The following is a 22,195-nucleotide window of genomic DNA, read 5'->3' as shown; positions in this document are numbered from 1 at the left end:
CCTGCTGATTTGATGTCCTACTTTACTCTTCCCCATGTCATTCTCCATTGTCGTCTCTCCGCAGATATAATTCTATACTCTTATGGTATTTTCAGCGTCGGGGGAGCTTACAATCTGACAATCTGACGGTCTGATTTGATTGAAAACACGGTAAATCCCACGCTGGCCCAGGCATTCAATCTCTCGCATCATCACTGACACACAGCCGTCCCATAAACCCACTTCTTAATCCCAAAGCCTTTTTTATGTTGTGGTCAATGTGCCACCCATTGCTGCAAATCCCCCTCAGTCTCCTCCCTCCCCCATCTTCCCTGTGTGTGTGTGTGTGCTTGTGTGTGTGTCCGTGCAGTCTGAATTCAGGCACAGCTGGCATCATCATCCTGTAACCTGTTCTGCTCTGGGCATGTTTGTGAAGGCACTGGCATAAACTGAGTACCTGCACAAGGTCAGACAGGCAGAACAGTGCAGCCTGCTGGTGTGCTGTGCTGTCATTATCATCCTCTGTGGTTTCTCTTTGCTGATACAAGACATACAGGACTTCCATTTATTTTTTATTTTTTGGAGTTCAAATGCAGAGCTGCGCTCCTGGAGAGAAAGACTGCTCAACCGTCTCCTCACTCCTGAAGCTGGCAGCCAAGAGAGGAGTGCCAGAGGACGATGTGAGATGCCAGGAGAGAAGAGAAGAGGAATATTTAGTGCATTTGTGATTGAATTCACAGCTCAGATGTAAAGTTACTGTTTTTGACCATCTCTAAAACTCGAAGATTATCACACGAAGACTCGTGTGGAAACTGGAAGACAGCCTCCTATTATTTTCAAGTGTCCTGGGAAAATACTAACGATCTGCAGCTGTCTGCAAAAGTTTTCCCCTCGTCCGCATCCGGATTCCTGCAGAGGGACCGTCACAGTCCCACTCCGACCCGGCCCACAAAGCACGTTTGCAAATATCTCGACAGTTATCACACAGGGAGCCACGGCATCACACGCCGGCCATGTGAATTAAAAAAACATTTTTAAAAAGGGAATATAAAAGAAAGAAGTGCGCGCTCTCGGCGGAGCGCAGCATCATCACTAGCATCCGATGCGCGTCCCCGCTGCGGTAGAGGCTGCCCGAGATCCCGGGAAGAGGAGTTGGAGCTGCGCTAGTTAAAGTTGGCCTAAAGGGGGTTGAGAGGATGCTGCAGAACAATCTACGATCCAATTAACGTAGCCTGTGCGGAGAAACGTGTCCTAAGTGAAGGATGACTTGCAAAATACTGAGCATATGCCTCTTATTTTTGGGTTTTCAACATTGCTCATCACGTAAGTCTTGTGAAACAGCAACTGTTCATCTGTTATCGGCTGCTAGGGTGGTGTGAAAATATGTCCAAGTGTGTAAGTGTGTGTACATGCCTTATCTGCATATTGCTTTGCTTGAGATAAAAGTTGCAGGATGATCGGTGATGATAAGTGGTAAAATGCCACTTGAGGGCCAAATGTAGCCTTGGGGGGGTTGTTGGGATGTTTGAAGGGCAGCGATAAAACCAGACACGGACCATCACATTTCACTTGCTTGTCTCGGCTATTGTAATTTTCATAGCGGTATTGTTTTGTGGGATAACACAGAAAAAAAAAGTATACAAGCAGGAGGAGCACGCGGCGTCGGTCCCGCAGAAGGTGCGCACGGCGATCCCCACCGCGCTCAGCTGTCTGCATTGCAGTGCTTTGCCTCCTCTCAGCCGGCACGCAAGTTTCTGCACCGTGTGCGTTTCAAACTCTCCACTTCTTTGCAAAGCACGACGCTGCTCGAGGTTCTATATTCACTTCTTTCTGTGATCATCCTCCAATCGCTTTGATAATGTGTGTTGTTGGTGCCGAGAATCCAGCTTGATAAAGTGGCGCTGGGGCGCGCAGGGCTCAGCGTCCTGAGCGGGACCAGCCCACTGCAGTACTTTTTTTTTTTTTTTTTTGGGAAGCCTGTGTTCCCATCACCTGTCCGCAAAAAGCCCTGCAGGCTGCACACGACGGGCGGCGAGTGCACCTGGCAGAGAAGCCATTACTGCAGGAGCAGTGAGGCGGTCATGTGCTGGGTTTCAGTTGGGCAGAGGTGGGGGCTAAGGTTTGGTTTTTGGGGAAAATGTGCGATCTCTCCAACAGCTTAGATGCATACTAATACGCGCTGTGCGTGATGTCAGTGTCGGGATGACCTCAGAGGGTCTTGACTGTTTATTAACCCCATAACAGCGCCCTGCATGACTCATTAGTTTTGATCTAAATGGGAGATCAGGGAGGAGAGATGCTTTGTCAGGGAACTCCTGGATCATTAGGAATGTCAGATGGTACTGTTGGTTATTTATTTTGGATTATTAAAGGGGCACTATGTCGTTTTTAGGAAATAAATTATAAACAGAAAAGCTACCTTGAGGACAACTTGTGAGATATTCATCCAGTTTGTATTATTTATTTTTGTTAATATTATAAAGTATTAATTTACTGAGTTTGAATATCTTTCTCCAAACTCCATAGTGCACCTTCAGACATAGCACATAACCCAGTTTTTTTTCTGTATAAAAAACAAAATCATATCCATGTTTACACTATGAACACGTTGTTAATGTGAGTAAATCTTTCAAATTCATGCACCTTTCTGAGCTTTCTCTGTCAAGATATTATAGGGAGGTGATATTCCGGTCTGGCATTGTGTAATCATTTGAAAATTCATAAAGTTTTTCATAATTAAAAATGGTTTGCATTATGTCATGCTGCTGCTGCTGACTACTAGAAGCTCCCTCTCTCATGGTTTGCTTGCTGAGGGAACGCTGCTGTCTTGCGGTGGTGGTAAGAGAATTAAAAAAGTGAATGAACAGGAGAGAATTGAGTGGAAGCATTTAATCCTCACAGGATCACTGAATGCTAACAAGTGAGTGGGTGCCTGTGGGCTCGGCTTGGAGCGGATCCTGATTGGGCTTTTTCGCAGGCCGACTGTATTGTTGTGCTGTGTGGAAGTGTTTCTGTTTAAAATGGAGCCTCAGATCCAGGAGCACTGTGACCCTGGGTGGAGCTGAGACTCAGTGTTCGTGTTTGGGTTGGAAAATTCTGAGTGTTCGGTCCATGTGAGGCGAATTGATATTGCAGAAGAGGAACATGTTCTTTGTGTAAACATAGGAGAATCCCAATGAAGCTGTTTGAGATCTGAATTTCAATCTGCATGTGACTTGAGGGGCTGCACTGTTTGTTTTTTCTTTTTTTTTTTGTCCCTGGCTGAAGTCAGACACCACCCACTGTGATGCCTGCCTGGGCATGAATGATTTATTAAAACCCCTTTAACCGAACATGCCATGCCACCTCTTCATTCCCCTCGCGGTGTTTTAAGATATCATATTGGTGGACATCTGCATTCAGCTGCACACATCTGAGTCCTCCGCTGCCACGCATCACCGGCAAGTGACGGTCGACGAGAGGAGGCGCCTCTCTGCATACTGTATGTAACCAGCGTTAATGATGTGTCAGTCCAGACAGAGCAGCCTACTCTTACAGCAGACTGATGATTCAGCAAGTGTGGTGCTAGAGCTCTACGCAGCCACACCGCTCCCCACAGCCCCTGCGATGATAAATGGAGGGAGAGACTGCTCTGTGTGGTGCAGAGAAGGGAGGGGATGCAAGATCACAGGGAAGACGGGTGAAAACCTGGTGACTGGATGCTCTGCGCAGCCTTAGCCTTTAGCTACTGCAACACGACGACGCCCACTTGGGGAGAGAGAGGTGGAGAAGTAAAAAATAGCAAGATGATGATTAGGGAGAGTATGAGGTAATGGGGTGATGCGCAAGAGAGCAGGGAAGAGTGGACGCTTTTCTGAGCTGGGATGGAGATAAAGAGCGAGGACTCAGAGTAAGGGAAATGAAGCAAGACGCTGAATAGGTGGGTGGTGGGGTGGGGGTTTGGGGGTGGTGGGGTGGTGGGGTAGAGTGCGTGACAGTCAGAGTGGCCTGGGTTAACCTTCTGTAGTCTGGGAACGGAGCTGCTCCCCAAATTGAAAGTCAAATTCGTTTCCTTTAACTACTTAGAGAGGGTTTAAAACAAATCGATATACATTAAGCCATTAGCTGCAAATGAACTTGCAGTTGCCTGTGAAACTGCTGCACAAAGCTGCTAAATATTTTTGCTTGAATAGCCGTCCGACCAGTGGATCACTCGGAAATGGATCCACAGTTTAGTAATGGCGTGGCTCATCAGAGATGTGTATCGATCATCTGCAGCATAGGAGGGATTTCTGTATGATAAATAGAAGTGTGAGGAAGGCTTTTAGGGAGGCTGATGGAGGCAGAAAGTCAAGGTCACTTTTCCCTTGCTCAGCATGCTTCCTCCACCTGAGTGTACAGCGTGTCCTTGCATGAAAGGTGACACATCTCACACTCTGGTGACTAACTGAGGGAGAAAATGGTAAATCCATGCTGTATGATGGCTTGTGTGTGTGTCATGTGTTATTTAAGGTAGTGAAAGGCAGTGGATGAACGCTTTTTGATGTGATCACTTGAAAAAAGTTGTTTTGAATTTGATTGTGCGTGGCACTCTCCTCATCTTGCTCCATCTGCAGCCTGCATACTAATTCTGCTAATGTCTCCTGTTTCCCAGCCTTTTCTCCAGTGCTCTGTGACCTCTGTGACTGTAAGAACAGGGATTACAATGCCAGGATTCCTGTTTAGCAGTAAACAACTCCAAATGTTTGGAGACGGTTTTTGTGATATAAGGGAGGAAGAAGAGGAAGGTCAGGTTGGACTGTGCACACCCAGAGTAAACATTCGTATTTTCTTGTGTATCTGAATAGCTTCCTTTTCAAATAAAACAAGATCCATCTCTATTTTGAGCCTATCTATATTAAATCTCCCGGGGGTATTAAAAGGCATACTTTGGCACTTAATATGAGACAGAGTTTCTCTTGCAGCTCGAGGTGAGGGCATCGTGCATTTATCCTCAGCAGTGACACAAGCAAGATTAGGTAGAATTATGGTCAGTTTTAATAGCCGTGGGCAGATGGGTGACGGCCCTATCAGTCTCATAACCCCATAACATGCAGAATCGCAGTTTGACTCGACAAAGCGACAGCCTCATTTTCACTCTGACTTTTCCTGCCCATGAAACTTACTCTGAAGGAATTACACAGAAATCTAAAGACATGCAAGCACCAACAGGCACACCCACCCACAAAGATATAAGTGCGATGCTGCATCGCTTTTATTCTGTCTTGGCAACAGTGAACAACACAAGACCAGATTCCATTTTTGAACTCCTGAAATATGAAGGCGGTGTTGTGTAACTGCACGGCATTCAAAAAACAGGTTGATCTCAGGGAAAGTGTGCGTCATCAGTACTTCTTTACAGCGAGTTCCACTCGACTTGTGAAGAAATTGACAACCAAAGATGCTGCACTCTCAGATGTCAGGACAGTTTGGTCCAGCACATTATGAGGAGGCTATTTAGGGAGTGTGGATTATGGATGTGTGACCTCGCTATTTGTATACCTTTACCGGCAGAAAGACTTAATGTGTTTGTGCTACGCTTTGGATTTAATTGAACTGATCCAGCAGAATTAGCGTTTTATGTCCAAACCGGCATGCACCAGCCTCTAATTAAACTCGTAACGGTCTTGTCTTATCAGGCTGTGCAGCTGTGACAGTCTTTTGTTGTGTCGCTCAGAACTGTATTATTCTGAATGTGATGTGTGAGAAGAAGTCCCTCTTAATAACTCCTGACCTTGGTGTCTTTCTTATTATCCCTGCAGATGAATGTGTTGATCCGCTCATCTCCGGGCTCTATGCCTCCTCCTTCCTGGCCTCCTCCAGATATAACTTTCTTTACTCAGCCAATTTTGCCAAATTGTATGGTAAGTTCATCGTAGTGTTGAATTCATCCATGATTTCACACCGTTGACCATTCATACCTTACTATTCGCCTGTCATGGCATGAGAAGCAGAAGCGTGAAAAAAACACTAATATAGATTCTGGTCTCTTTAGGTTTTAAGACTCATTTAATTTGATCAGTCACATCTGAGGTTTACAAGACAAAATGCCCATCAATCACTCATTACTGAGACTACCTTGAACAATTCTATCAAATCCGTCTTGACAAAAGATTACATTCCCCGTCTCGTGGCCAGTCTTTTTCCTGCACGCCTAGAAACAGCCAATCACTAGCGCTATTGGATCTTGACACATACACAAGCATGCTGCGTGCTTATTGGCTCACTGACACTGATAAGATTAACTCCTTAGATACTAGAATTTGGCATCAAATGACAAGATCATATAGTATCGAGGAAGATCTATCCAAGCTATGAAAGTATCAAAGTTTGATGCCCAGTCCACACTGTGCCACACTCAGATTTGATGAGCCCTTAAACTCTTAAACACTATATATTTAAAATCCACTTTCACTTGAGCACAGCACAACTATGTAAATTTAGTTTGGCAATCTTCTAACTTCCCATCTAATTAGCTCACAGATATAGATCCAATATTAGTAATTGGCTTTATTCAACTAAATAAGTTGGCATCTAAATGCATGGCCACTAGCAGAAAAAACAACACCCGCTCATTGAAATTCCCACCCCAAATTTGACCAGGATTTTAGAAGCATTGCCATAAATTACAGGTTCAGTTGATGTCACAGTTGCTTTAGTCGTGCTTTAAATCTCTGTTGAACAGTATAACTGTGAACTGTATATGTAACTTCCAAATCCTCTCTCTCCCCCTCAGGCAGCAGCGGATGGTCCCCGTCTGCCCGGGACAAACAGCCATGGCTGCAGATAGACCTGGGCAGGAAGTATCGACTGCGGGCCATCGCCACCCAGGGCACCTTCAACTCATATGACTGGGTTACCAAGTACACCCTGCTGTACGGAGACCGACCGGACTCCTGGACGCCATACATCATGAAAGGAGGAAACTCTGTAGGTGTCAGTGTTGATGTTTGGGGCTTGATGAGGGCCATGACAGGGATGAGGCGAGGATTAACTGGTCAAACGTAATCTTTACAGCCGATTCTCCAGTCAGTGGGTGTTCCATTATACCCCATTGTCACTGGGAGAGAAACAAAGACGGCGCAGCATATTATCTCTCTCAATACTGACAAAGCTAATCTCATCATCAGTTCATCTTCAGTCCCCTTAATAAGGCGTTAACAGCATTGCAGTGACTCAATAACTCCCCGCTCGCTCACTCGGTGTAATCTGTTTGCAGACGCTGCCTGGGAACTGGAATTATTATCAGGTGAAGAGGAATGTCTTCCATTACGCCTTTACTGCCAAACACATCCGTCTGCTTCCTCTGGCGTGGAACACAGAGAACGGAGGGAAGATCGGTGTGAGGCTGGAGCTGTTTGGCTGCTCTTATGGTAAAAATGACTGACGGATGAGGCTCCACAGGGATTTACTGCCTCTGATTCACATCCAGGGACTTTTTTTTTACAGTGCTTAATCATATTTGGTAATATGCCACTAAATGTAAGTGCCAGATATGCAACAATATGTTCTTAGTTAATAAATGACTAAGCTCAGTATCACCTGATTCATACTTAGGAAGATCAGAGCGAATGCCAACACATTTGAAGAGCTCAAGGAGATGTGCTATGTGTCATTTACTCATGTAATCCTTAAAACCTCACTAAGTGCTACATAAGACTGTATATCCGCATGTACACCTCACATAAAAAATCTAACTAATCTTAAATCTAAATCCTCTGAAGTGATTTTTCGGAAAAATTGAATATGTTTTGAAAATGTTCTCTGCAGATTCCTATGTGCTACAGTACAATGGTGACGACTCAGTGGTGTACACGTTCCCGGAAAAGAGATCCCGTACACTTCAGGATCATATCGCCATAAACTTCAAGACTCTGGAGCAGGATGGCTTGCTGCTGCACAGTGAGGGGATCCAAGGAGATCTCTTCACCCTGGAGCTCAAGCGAGGCCGTCTTTACCTGCACATCAGCCTAGGTACAGCCGAAGTACATGTGTGTTGGATGAATACAGCTGAGAATATTTTTTATGCGCCTTTATTTATGAAGACAGTTCTGCAGGGTTACAAGATGTAACGATGCAATTTGTGGAAGGGGTCTTGTTGTAGAGAAAATATTGACAGTGGCATCAATCTCAGATAGAAGCAGGCTTTTCTCAATCCTGAAATAAAGCCAAGTTGTCTGAGGGGGAGATCTCAGCATCGCTGGTTAGATTGTTGACTGTAATAATTCAGCATATTCTCTCTGAGCACTAATATTTCGTGACACTTCCCCCTGTCCCCTGTGTCTGTTTTCAGGAAGCAGTATAATACACAAGGTTGATGGTCGAATCACACTGACTGCTGGCAGCCTTCTCGATAATCTACACTGGCACTATGTCACCATCAAGCGCTTTGGGCGACAGGTGAACTTCACAGTGGACAGTCAGACTGTGACGGGCATCTGCAAGGGAGAGTTCACACATCTGGATCTGGATACGCAGGTACTGGTCATGTCTATGTGTGTGTAATTACTGTAGTATCACATGTAGACTGACAGCTCAGATAATCAAAGGAAATGCTCTTTACATTCACTGAATGTTTCTTTGGGAGAGACTTCTAAATGCATTTTAATTTGCACCTTGAGGGCAACTTGTAATCCCTTTAATCCATTACAAGCCAGCTAATGAGCTAAGATGAATGCTCAATTCTTACTTTTATGTTTATTTACAATGTGAATTTAGTTTCCCGGTAAATGACGATTGAGTGCGTTCATCTGTTTCTCCTAGTTATATGTTGGAGGTGTCATAGAGCAAAATTTGCCTCACCTGCCCACCACACCAAATTTCCGGGGCTGCCTTGAAAACGTCTTTATCAATGGCATCAACATCATCAACATGGCTCAGAGAGAAGAGCCTGAAATCCGCATCCCACGAAAGGTGCGGCTTCACACAAAACATCACATGGTTTTCCTGTGATAACATCGCTGTGTCTGTTTTCATTGTCTGTTACTGATAAGGTCTTCTTTGTGTTTGATCCCCGCAGAAAAAGATGCACTATGCCTGCAGAGACATTCTGCTCAAACCGATGACTTTCGCCGGGCCCAACAACTACCTGCAGGTCCCGGGCTTCTTCAGGAAGCCTCGTATGTTTGTCAAGTTCAAGTTCCGCTCGTGGGACTACACGGGGCTGCTGATGTTCACGCGGTTTGCGGATGACCTGGGCGCCCTTGAGCTGGGCCTGAGTGAGGGACAGATCAACGTCACTATATTCCAGCCCGGCAAGAAGAAACTCCAGTTTGCTGCAGGTGGGCATTGTGATGTATGACAGACAAGATTTTGATGCATAGTACACCTATGAAAATGCAGTTGCATGACTTCAACGTCACCACTATGCATCTTGTGGTGCTGCACTATACAAACTTTAACACAAATTTATTGATTTATCAGAGTTTAAGGACTCTAGGCTCTATGTTCCTTGGTGCTTTGCCCTGTATTGAAATCCAAAGCTTGACAGACCAGTTCTGGATGCACTGTGTGATCTCTGCGCTGAATCTGATTGTAGTAACGCTGCATGACAGGCATCTCTCCAATCTCTAGGATACAGGCTAAATGACGGCTACTGGCATTCAGTGGACTTGGCAGCCAGAGACAACCTGCTGACACTCACGATTGATGAGGAGGAGGGGTCCCCGCTGAAGATCACCAACCCTTTCACAATTCGGACGGGAGACCGCTACTTTTTCGGAGGTGAGCGGATGATTTAAAACAGAAACCTGAAATCAACTCCTCGGACAACTTCGGACTGTTCTACTCACGCATTTTTGCATCCTCCTTCGCAGGTTGTCCAAAAACCAATAACACTATTCAGAAGTGCGAGACCAAGCTGAACCGCTTCCATGGTTGCATGCAGCATATATTCATAGACAATGAACAGCTTGATATCGATATCATTCTGCAGCGACAGTGGGGCCGCTATGCTGAGCTGTTGTTGGGCACATGTGGCATCACTGACAGGTAAGAAATATCTCCCTGTTTAAAATATGTGTCAGAAAGCATCCACATGTAATTTCATTAATACCAACAGACATTTACAGGACTTCGAAATGATCTTCTCAACGACAGTGTCTAATTATAGTCATTGTCTTTGATAAGTACACCCATTCTTATTATGATTCATTTTTTTCTTGATCATTTTAACACTTTTATGGTGGAGCATTGGGATCATACTGAAGATATTTATAAAGAATTTACATTTGAATTCTAAGTGACAGCTTCTGAATGGCTCACCTCGTATCTAAGGGCTCTAAACAATATACAAATAACACAGAAAATAGAGAGTTACACCGATGCATCAGCCTCACGTTGTTACATCAAAATACTCAGTATAAGAATATCTTTTGTCTACAGATGTTCTCCAAATCCATGTGAACATGAAGGCAGATGCATCCAGTCCTGGGATGACTTTATCTGTCTGTGTGAAAACACGGGCTATAAAGGAGAAGTGTGTCACATGTGTAAGTGCTTCTTATCACCTTAATAGATGTTTCTTTACAGCTAACAGCACTTGGCCCACTCTTCGTGTTTTCCTCATAATAACAAATGACTCATCTGGCTTCTCGAACAGCGGTTTATAAAGAATCGTGTGAAGCATACAGACTCAGTGGAAAGTACTGGTCTGGAAACTACACCATCGATCCTGATCTCAGTGGACCGCTGAAGCCGTTCGAGGTGTACTGCAAAATGAAGTGTAAGTAATCACTGTCATGGGTAAGAATCGGCTTCGTCAGCAACATGTTTAGTATTAGTTGGATTCTCTGCGGGCTGTTAATGAAAAGTTAGAAGGTGAATTGTCGATGATATGTAATGAGACGTGCTGAAATCCCATGTGTTCTTAAAGGGTTTATAAAACGAGCCTGGGCAAGCTGTTTTTGTTTGTGCCTCTATGTCTGTGTTTGAACTAGACCTCCGTCTCTAACCTTTTTATTGACATTCTTATACGACATCATGAATCACATTTCATTCTGTCTCCCTTTTTCATTATTAATAACTGTGACCCATATCTGTCGTGACTCGTCACAGCATACAAAGCTTGGACAGTGATTTCGCATGACCGAATGGATGGCACCAAGGTGACTGGGAGTTCAATAGACCGGCCCTATATTGGAGATGTCAACTACTGGAACGCCTCCTGGGATGAAGTCTCTGCCCTCGCTAACACTTCCATCTACTGTGAGCAGTGGATCGACTACTCCTGCTACAAGTCCCGTCTTCTCAACACACCCAGTAAGTAGGACCAGGTAGTTTATTAAGTTAGCAGTGTGCTAACGGAAACGTTTACGCAACAAAATGTCTAAAAACAACCACAGTTGTGTTATATATTTTGTTGAGTTGTGCACTTGCATCATCCCAGATGTTTCCAACAATGAAAGAGAAATGCAACTAAAAAATACTGACAATCAAATCTCACTCTGCCTTATTTTTGGGGAAGAAACAAGAACCTTGTTTTGCATCACAGGATGTTCATTAAGTGAAAAACAACCAAACAATATACATACATAAGGTCCTGATGAGTAAACATTAAATAAATGTTGAGCATCTCATCTCCATGTCATTCTTTAGTTTGGAATCCCCAGTGGGGAAGCCAACTAATTACTCCCCCTTGTGGTAGTTTGAAATAAATCAGGGAATCAATATAGGTGAATTAGACAGCTTGTTTAAATCGCTCATTTTAGGATATTGAAGATTTTCAAAGTTCTTGATTATCCTGATAATGGAAATTCATAACGATCAAGTGTTTTTATCCTCTTCCGCAATAAAATTTTACCCATAGCTACAGATGTTACAAACTGCATTTAAATGTACCATTTCATTTTTAAAACAGATGGAAGACCTTTTGGTTACTGGATTGGTCGTGACAATATTAGTCACTATTACTGGGGTGGAACATTCAGAGAGGTCCAGAAGTGCGGCTGCGCCATCAACCAAACCTGCACCGACCCCAAGTTTCAGTGCAACTGCGATGCTGACTATCGACAATGGTGAGAGAAAAATACAATGAGCAGGTTTAGTCTGTAACAATGACGATGAAGTCTCAGCATCTTCACTTTGGCTTTTCAGGTACACAGATAAAGGCTACTTGGACTTCAGAGACCATCTGCCTGTGAGGAGGGTGGTGGTCGGGGACACCAACAGGACCGGCTCAGAGGCACAGTTCACCATTGGGCCCCTTCGCTGCCACGGCGACAGTGAGCTTAAATATCACACCGTTCATTGATGTTGGAGGCGGAGGAGTTGTTTTTCTCTCTTTGTATCTATACTTTGTATTTCAACGTTTTCCACAGGAAACATCTGGAACACCATTGCCTTCGTCAAGCCCACCTACATAACCTTCCCCACCTTCAGGCCTGGCTCCAGTGCTGACATCTCATTCCACTTCAAAACCTATCGAGACCATGGCGTCTTCTTGGAGAACTCTGATGATCAACTTCGAAATTTCATACGGATAGAGCTGAATAGTGAGTTGACTCATCCGCATATACACTTTGGATATTTCAGTAAGAATTACTGGAGGTTTTTTCATTTTTGCTTTTTACGTCTTCTTTCTTCTTACAGCCACCCATAACCTTGTGTTTCTATTTATGGTCGGTGATGGCATCATCAATGCGACGCTGAAATCCCCTGTGCCGCTCAATGACAATGAGTGGCACTTTGTTCAAGCCGAAATTAATGTAAAACTGGCCCGGATCAAAGTTGATTATCAGCCTTGGGCTGTTACGCGTTTCCCAGGTCAGACCTTTGTCACCATGCAGTTTACACATCCTCTCCTAGTAGGTAGGTGCCTTGAGGTAAACTTGGAAATTTCTAAGTCAAACCTTGCATGACATATAGTTCACTTAATATGAACGATGAATCTAAAAAGTGAATTACCACTGATGAAAATATTCTTTGTATTAGGTGCCGCAAACCGCACACTGAGACCATTCTTGGGTTGTCTTCGAGGGTTACGAATGAACGGTGTTCCTCTTGATCTGGAGGGAAAAGTAAATGAAGAACAGGGTATAAGAAGGAACTGCACTGGACAGTGTCTCAATGCTACCATACCATGTCGAAACGACGGCCAGTGCATAGAGGGCTACGCTTCCTACACTTGTGACTGTAACAACACAGCTTTTGATGGCTTCTACTGCCATAAAGGTGAGTTCATGCATTTTTTTGTTAGAGTTTTTTCAAAGCTTGACGAAGCTTGACAAAAAGTAAGTGGCAGCTTCACTTTGAAACTGCTGTAACCCCACAATGATCTTTTCTCAGACATCGGTGCTTACTTTGAGATTGGCTCCTGGCTGAGATACAACATACGAAAGAAGCCTATATCAGACGAAGCGGCGTGGGCCAACTGGATCGACCCGCACTACGACAACTTCAGCCTCGGCTACAACGACACAGCGGATGACATAGAGTTCAGCTTCAGCACGGTTCACACGCCAGCCGTGTTGCTCTACATCAGCTCCTTTGTCCAAGACTACATCGCTGTCATCCTCAAGACTGACGGTAAGGAGAAGCTCAGAAACACGAAATCTAGAATTTGTGTAGCAGAATCGCATTAGTAAGGGAGCAGATGTATTTTATCCACAGATTAGATCTGCAGAATCTCATTGAAATGACCTCAGTAGATGATGTAATGCTTATATCACAAACAGTACATGTGGTTGATGTCACTGAGTCCTTTTATCCCCACAGGAAGTGTGGATCTGCGGTATAAACTGGGGCTCATAACACACAAGTACCAGCTGACGCACCGGAACCTGGCAGATGGATACCCCCACTATATCAACATAACCAGACACAACAGAACCATCAAAACACAGGTTCATGCTCCCACTGCTGTCACCGTGTAGACTCTGATTTGTGGTTTGTCGTTTTTTATTCTGTGGGATGTATTTATAATCTCACAGAAGTGATGCATTATGTCTTGAGGAAACATAGACTAATAGATAATACAATGGGCAAGTAACAAACCTCTCTGATGTAGAAAGATCAGAGCATTCCAACACATCCTACAGGAATGGTTTGACATATTTAACAATATGCTATGTTAGATAAGAAGACTGATATCACATTCATACCATGAGTAGCTGGAGCCTGTAGGCAGTTAGCTGAGCTGAGCATAAAGACTGGAAACACTGGAAACTAGTTCGGATCTAGAAGAAACAAGTTCTTTTTTTGTGACCTTTGTTTCCTTTTGTCTCCAGGCTAAATTAGCAAGCTGTAGCTTCATATTTAGCATGCTCATGGTAGTTTTAATCTCATCTGACTCTCAGTGTGGAGAGCGAATAAGCGCTGTTCCAAATTTCTGCAGAAGTGTTTTATTACTTAGCTGTCTTTTTTAAATGAATTCCCTTCCTTTAAATATTTAGCATATATTTTATTTTAAAATCTTGCCTCTTCCGCAGGTGGATTACATGGAGCCTATCGTGGAAAAGATAACCTTGGTGGAGGATGCCAGATTTGATTCTCCAAAATCCATGTTCTTGGGCAGAGTGATGGGTAAATATTTTATTTACCACTTGCTGATGACAACACGTAGCCTGAAGTATTTATTTGCTGCCAGTTACAGCATCAAACAGATTGCAAGATGTGTACATTGTTGTTATTTCATGTTCCCATTAGGACTAACTAGGGATTAGAGCTCAGCTAATTTGGATCTTATTAAATAAACAACCATTTCATATTTTACATGGGAAACTTTCTTCCTGCTCTTCCAGAGGTCGGTGACATCGACTATGACATCCAGAGGCACAACGCTCCAGGCTTCATCGGCTGCATATCCGGGGTGAGATACAACGTCTACGCTCCTTTAAAGGCCTTCTTCCGCCCGAACGAAACGGACCCTCCGGTGACGACACAAGGCTACGTCTCTGAGTCCAACTGTGGCGCCTTCCCTCCTCTCCTGGGTTACGTACCGTGGGAGGTAGACCCGTGGTTTACTGGCATAGGTGAGTTTATATAGTCCCATAATGCATCAGTATAAAAAGAGAAATATTACTATTACTGTGTTCATCTACTTACTTGTGTACCTCTTCATTTCAGAGTATTTTTATATCCATGATGACCTAGGACTATTTTGGATAACAGGTAAGACTGAATGCTTTTCTCTTGAGACGTTCCACTGTATACAAAAACACTGCATATCTGCCGTGTTTCTTAAAGGCTGCGGTCAAAAATTAGATCAGTAATGTGACATTTAGCAGTTTACTCAGTCAACTTTGAAGCACCACTCCTCTCCCTCGCCTCTGTTTTATTTCCCTCCTGTCCCAGATGACACAAATCAGGCGTTTGAAACTCTCTCTCCTTTTTTTCCTAAAATCCTCTAATCCCAAATTAGAGCAGGGTTGTCAGAGTCCAACGTGGGCTTTTGAGTGTTTATTCAAGCGTCTGACTGCAGGCTCAAATATATTACATGTGGGACAAAACATACTTATAGAAAACTGAAACAGCCAGACACGTCTCATGCTTTATTATCATGATAAAGAAGATCAGATTATCTTTTTAATCCACTTCAGTATATGAGTGAAATGAAAGTAGACTGGATCAAGAAACAGTTTATAAACTAATATTAGAAAAGTCAGTCACTTTCAAATGTTATTTTTATACAGTATCCTGAAATAGATCATTTATAACAGGCCTCTAGTCCCTTAATGATAAAAAAAACTTCCTGAACTCATATTGCAGAGACAATGGAAATGACAGTATAATTATAATTATGAAAGCTGCCTGTGCCATTAGTTAGTAATGTTAATGTAATTCATCACTTTGAGAGGAAATAATGGAACCATTACATCAAAAAGCTGTCAACACAGAAATGAGAACATCAAAATGAAAACACGAAAACTGAGTCCGAAGTGTGACAAATGAGTTTTTCTCTGTCCACCTATGGATTTCTGGGAAACATCAATATTTAATATACTTCCTCATCTATTTCATCCCAACGATAACTCTGCACTTTATTACAATGGGGGACGTGTTGAATGCCGAGACCAGACCAGCAGTTTGGAGCGCGGTATTACAGATGATGGACAAAATTAGAGCAGGTCCCCCTGTTGAGCAGGAGAGGCTGGAGTCTCAGGATTAAACTGCAGCAGAGACTCGCTGCCCCGTCTCTGTCTGAGACCTCCACCGGATCAGCTATATTTAGCCTGCTTGGCTCAAAGCTTACTGTTCATCATTGATAGACGCTTTAGCTTAATAGATCATTCAGATTCAGAAAGTATTATGCTAATGCAGCACATCAGGACGTCATTTAAGATCTGTGCACTGCTCAGCCATCCCAGTGATCGTCCCCCCTGGTTATCAGACGCCGGCCCCGTCTGATATATTGCTCTGCGTAAAATGGTTACGACTGAGAAATGACACCACTTGTTTTAAATGGCGTTGATAAAACATAATCACAGCCCCTTATGCTGGTGGACAAATTCTGGCGACATTGAAGACGTATTATTTTCCTTCATTTATCTTGAGACAACAGCACTTTAAATAACAGTTTTGCTTCCTCACTGCTCTCAGCTCTGCGTTCAGTGCAGTATTTCCCCGCAGCAGCATCGATCCGTTCTCTATAGCCATTTATGAGGATATGAACCTGAGGGGCTGTGGCGTTTCCCAGCATGCATTAGCAGAGAGGTTGATGACATCGTGTTATTCCAGGACCGACATTTAGACCAAAAAGCCACAAAGTCTGCATCTGGAGCGAACCATTGTGACTGAACTATTATTTTTACACTTACACTTTCATAGTTCACTTATTATTTTCCATTTATTTTCAATTTTCATTTTGAAAATTGTTATTGCCCCAACAAAAAACATCAGTTGGCTCTACCTTGTGACCGGCAACATATTTGAAAAGCACAATAGCAGAGTCTGGGTAAGCCACGGACCCAGATTGCGAGGAAACTGACAAAGACGAAAAAATTGAACCAAAGAAAGGTCACACCACTTTGCTTATTTGGAAACAGTTCTCCCATCTAAAGTCTGACAGACCAGCATTAAGTGCAAAATGTGTCAGCGAACAACTAACCTGTTCCATCATTTCAACAGGCACCGACCCAAACAGAACTCGGAAAGCATCAGTTTGCACTATCATGCTAGCATCATTCACCCTGCAAGTAGCCAACAGAGCAGCCCCACTGCTTCTACTAGTCAAACTTCACTTCGCCAACCAGCAACTAACGCTGCCTTTTCAGCTATTGCCCCATATGAGAAGAACCTGAAGTGATACAAAGACATAACCTAGTGCAATTACGTACTGCACCGTTAAAGATATGATCCTTACCGGTCCTGTCCTTGAGTGTCGTGGGTCATCTTTGAATCGACTGAATCAGCTGTTCAGTTTTCTTTTCTTGGCTTGGCTTTAAAATACACCCTTTTGCAAAGCGATGACATTTCAAACACGATGGTCAGTTGCAGTGGCGGTCATGGAGCAACATTTATAATGTTTTTTTCAGAACAGCAACAAAGCGATGCGCAGGACACACCAGCTTTTTGCCAGTCCATTACACAGTAGCAACACAGTGACTGACAAACAAACACACACCTGCAGGCAGCAGTTCACCCGACCTGCTTTTGTTGGACTGTGACAGGAAACCCAAGCAAGCGTGAGGGGGAACATTAATTCTTCCCTTCCCTTTGTTGCAAAGCAACGGCTTGAGCGACTGGACAATAACTGTGGTTGGAGGTGCCGAAGCTCACGGGCAGCTGGTCTGTGAATGCTTAAGAGTTCTGGTCTTTTCTTCCTGATGCTGACGTGACCTTTAAAAATCACATCATCTTTTACCATCTGAGAAAACGTTCCAGTCTGGTGGCAAAAACTCACGCCCGTCTTTGTCATTTGTCCTCTTCAAGAGGTCTGAAAAATTCTTATAGATGGCAGCTGATTAAAAAACTACAGCAGAATGCGAAACCCTCCAGGACAAAAAGATCAGAGAGCACAATCATCCTGCTCTTTAGTCTGCCAGCTTCAGCAGTTTATCAGATAATGCTCTAAAGACCTCTCAGGCCACAAGACAACAATCTCCTTCCTGTCCAGAGAGCCTTTTGTAAGTCTGGCCAATATTTATAAACAAAAAAATGATTGAATATGGAAACGCTTATGTGGTATTCTGTAACGTGCACTCACAGTAAGTTAATTAAAATCGACCCCAGGATATTTATTTTTTCTGTTAAGCATTCTCACTGATTGTTTTCCTGTCTTTAATGTGCACATGTTCTCCCTTGCTGTTGCAATACTGCTGCTCTTCGGTCTCCTTTTCTTTTCTTTTCTTTTTGTGCCTCACTGTCTTATAATACATGCTAAATGCCAAAGCACATAGCCCCACAAAGATGTTGCAGAAATACAGAATACAGCATTCAGGGAAAATAGACATTACTGATGTAGCTGTACTTTGGACTGACTTCCTGTTAGAAACTTGGAAGGAGGTTTTTTGGACTGGGCTTAATCAATATAGATATTATCAGCCCTAAATTCACCAGATGGCTCAAATGATGTAATAATGTTGCATCAAATATTCAGTCAAACGAAGCCTGCTCCTCATCAGTATTTCTGGGAGCATGTCTCTCTTCCTCCTCTTGCATCGCGGATGAATTCTGATTGTGCTATTTTTATCCTTTCAGTCATTGTCATCCTGGCGCTGCTGCTGCTCTTCGGAGGTCTGTACAGCATCTATGTGTACGCGTATCAGCAAAAGGGCAGCTACCGCACCAACGAGCCCAAGAACCTGGAGTCGCCGAGCAGCGCCAGGCCGCTGACCGAGACCCTGAGGAGAGAAAAGAAGAACCTCCCAGAAATTGAAGAGGAGTTCAGGAGCGACTAGCATCACAGGACTTTGGGGCAGCGGGTGGGGTATGACTGAGGGTTGGGGAGGGGGTTAAAACACTTACAACAACCACAGATACCTGTTGTTAAGTTTTTCTAATTCTTTTTTTTTTTTTTTTTTCACATTTTGGTTTGCGTTTCTTTCTCCGCTTGAGATTGGATCCGATGCCCGGTGCTCAACATAGTCCGTATTTTGGTAAAAGGGTTTAAAGTTCACATCGATCCCCATGTTGCGTGAGTAGCCAACAAGTCTCACACTGTAATGCAGGGTGAAATACTGAAGTGCCTCATCTGAGCAAGCTTGACCTGAGGGAACCATAACAGCTTATTCAGATAGGGTTTAGATTAGACAGGGCGGGGAGAGGATTTTAAGGGATGTTTAATTCTAGCTGGAACGTCAGTTTCAAGTATTCAGAATTTTTATTGATTGATTTTGTTTTCCTGAGCCATTTTTGAGACCGACTGAAGCTACCAATATCCTACTGTATAGATTTATTGCCATCTAGAACATACCTTTTGATGACAGTCTCTCATGGAGCTAACTTTTGACACAATCGCCCAGAGCACATCTGAGAAAACGCAAAACCAGTGCGACCCAAATCCAGAGCGACGAAGCAAAACTGGTGTTCATGATTAAAAACAACCAACAGACGAGAGAACAAGCATGGAGCTTTGAGATGTTAAGCTTTGAGACGACGCATATAAAGATTGTAAAAGGTATATACCCTTATATTTGTTGTATTGCAGCCTATAACAGTGCATTACCTATACAGAATGGCACATGTAAGTGGTTCAGAATCGCCATAGTGTCAGTAGATAGCTTTGCCGATCACAGTACGCTCAGATTCCCTTCACTCTCTCAGCTACGGGGGAAATGAGAGTGTGATGATTATGTACCTCGTAAGTGTGAGAGCAAACAGGCTGTCGGTGTGCTGCGGAATTAAAAACAAAAGTTGAGGTGATGAAGCTCGCTGAGGGACAGGAAGACCTGAAGTTTTTTCCACGTTCTCATCCCTTCTGTCTTACTTCTGGTTGCTTATATAGATACATATATATATATACATATATTACGGTCCAGCTGCCAACAGCTCGGTGCTACAGTGTGTCTGACCCAGCAGACATCTTCCAGCGACGGTATCACAGAAATTTCAGCCTTCTCACGATCCTTCCATCCTCAGTAATAAGCATCTTTCAGGAAACAGCTGCTCCCGAACGGCCATGTGGAGAAGCATACAAACACACATGTGTGCGCGCACACACACACACACACACACACACACAATAACATATGTACAGAGGACCACAAGAGTGTAAAATGCTAATCTTTTACTTCCAACTCATATTGCTCGAAAATATTTTTGCATAATGCTGTAGGACAGTAGCCGACCACGCTGTCACCGCTGCTGCTGCTTGTTTAGCCGCTTTCAGTGGAAAGTTTAAAAAAAAAAAAACTCCACCCGTAGTCCGATGACATTTCCTCCTCTGGAAAGGACGAAGTTTCGTTCGACGTGTGGTGCAACCAAAGCTTAGAGCTTCCATCACTCACCTTGACACTAAAGCACTATTGTGTATGTGGAAAAAATAGGAAAAAAGTGAAACATTTCTCACATATTAGCTATGCATTTGTAGAGCATGAGCGCACTTTGCAGTAACATGCAATAATACAAGCTTTTTTCTCAGCCACCAATAACGTTTATGTCTCGGTTTAATTTGCAGGTGCACAATAATAGCGAGTAGGATGTAACGAGTGTATACGTGAATATACGAATAATGTGTTAAGCGACTTTTTTTTCCATTAATTCCTATGGTTTATATGAAACAATTTAAAAAAACAGTTGAATGGAGTATTTTGAATGTAAATCCTCTGACTCTGTAATGTATGAGCGGACCCCACAGCGAGGGCCGAGGGTCTCGCTGCGGGCCGCTCAGCTCTGAACGTAAAATCACTCAAGGTAGCTTTTAAGAACGCTCAGGATAAAGAAACGTACAGCCCCTGTTCTGTCTGTAGCACTGAAAAGACCTCTAAACTCAACATGTTGTTGGTTTCTTCCATTACAGATGGGCAGAACTGTGCGACACTGTACAGTGAAAGGATGTACAGATGATGTAAAAAAAACAACTTGATAATAATGTATGAAAATGTACAGATTCGGCCAAAACTATATTTTTAAGACTGCTGTGAGGAGATGAATGGTGATGAAGAGTGAGCAAGCAGAGTGAAACTGTTGGTTTGTGATCGACAGAAAGAGTTGTTTGTGTTTTTCTGTTAAACGGACAATCACCACTCAAAGTTCATATTAGGCGCAAGCCAACAAACTTGGGTCAAATATGCTTTGTTGCCTATTAGGAAAGAGTCGACTTATGTATTATATAAATGTATACACCTCACTGTACTCACTGGTAAATGGACTATAAACACTCGACGCCTAGCATCGTCACTTCATTGCCACTCACCGTAGTTAATCATGCGTGGTCCCTGGAGCGTGTGTATGTGTGACTGACTGGTTGTTTTGATGTTTGTGTATTCCTAGTTTGCCCACCCAGATACAACCAGCAGACGTTAAAGAATGACTCATTAAAAACACAAAACCTGTGCACCGATGCCAACTCACCTGTCGTAGTGCACCAACAGTAGCACAGCGAGACAGAAGCAAAGGCCTGGATGAAGCTTCGAGTGCTCAGGCATCAACATGTCTGCGAGGGACAAGACAGGCGCACTGCATCTGTGCTGAGCTACTCCCAAAGTGTCCATCCTGCATTCTAATGATGAAGGCGAGGGAGTGAATAAAAGGGATTAAGATGAAATGACCAGTAGAGGGAGTAGGTCAGCAGGTTGTTGTTGGCTCAGGCAGGGTATCTGCAGATTTCACACACAGTGAGATGTTTAAAGTGCTCATCTTGACATCAGAATGAGTTAATAATGAAAAAACTAAATGAAACAAAAACGCTAGCCTGAATTAAGACTTTTTCACTCATCATATGAATCTGCAGCTACCCTGTCAACAGGGATATCATGTATCAAATCAGACGTTAAAGCACCAGGAGTGAGGAGTAGGCAGGTTACACCAGGTTAGACTTCTCTGCACCGTCAAACTGAATCCTTCTGCAACGAGTACCAGAAACGATCATTACAGTTGTGTTTGTGATCACACTGAAATTTAGGATTTCTTCTGTTCTTCTGTACGCTCGATTTTTGTTAGTAAAACTCTCACTGTAAATGACCATTACTGTGTAAATCAAGGCCAAACTGTCACCTCAATAAAAGAAGCTTGAAGGAAAATTAAAGCTGTGTGTTTGTGTTATTACCCCCGACAAGGAGGTTGTGTTGGTCTGTTTATTCGTTGGTTGGTTTGTCAGCAG

The 22,195-nt window shown here is 43.4% G+C and overlaps 1 protein-coding gene across 1 annotated transcript; it reads left to right on the top strand.

The window, feature by feature from the left end:
- Nucleotides 1-561: 561 nt before the first annotated feature.
- Nucleotides 562-22,115, top strand: cntnap1 (contactin associated protein 1). The gene is made up of 24 exons (XM_037090241.1): nt 562-1,302; nt 5,760-5,861; nt 6,734-6,927; nt 7,217-7,370; nt 7,768-7,971; nt 8,291-8,475; nt 8,761-8,910; nt 9,017-9,278; nt 9,571-9,720; nt 9,813-9,987; nt 10,381-10,487; nt 10,598-10,720; nt 11,053-11,256; nt 11,855-12,011; nt 12,091-12,218; nt 12,315-12,488; nt 12,586-12,804; nt 12,928-13,167; nt 13,282-13,521; nt 13,711-13,838; nt 14,424-14,517; nt 14,736-14,966; nt 15,061-15,105; nt 18,634-22,115. The coding sequence occupies exons 1-24, from the start codon at nt 1,242-1,244 to the stop codon at nt 18,831-18,833; spliced, it is 3,927 nt and encodes a 1,308-aa protein (XP_036946136.1). The 5' UTR covers nt 562-1,241; the 3' UTR covers nt 18,834-22,115.
- Nucleotides 22,116-22,195: the final 80 nt, after the last annotated feature.

This window comes from Acanthopagrus latus, chromosome 23 (genome assembly GCF_904848185.1).
Source record: "Acanthopagrus latus isolate v.2019 chromosome 23, fAcaLat1.1, whole genome shotgun sequence".
Classification (NCBI taxonomy): domain Eukaryota; kingdom Metazoa; phylum Chordata; class Actinopteri; order Spariformes; family Sparidae; genus Acanthopagrus; species Acanthopagrus latus.
The sequence above is the reverse complement of the archived record's forward strand: the minus strand, read 5'-3'. Positions and strand labels throughout refer to the sequence as shown.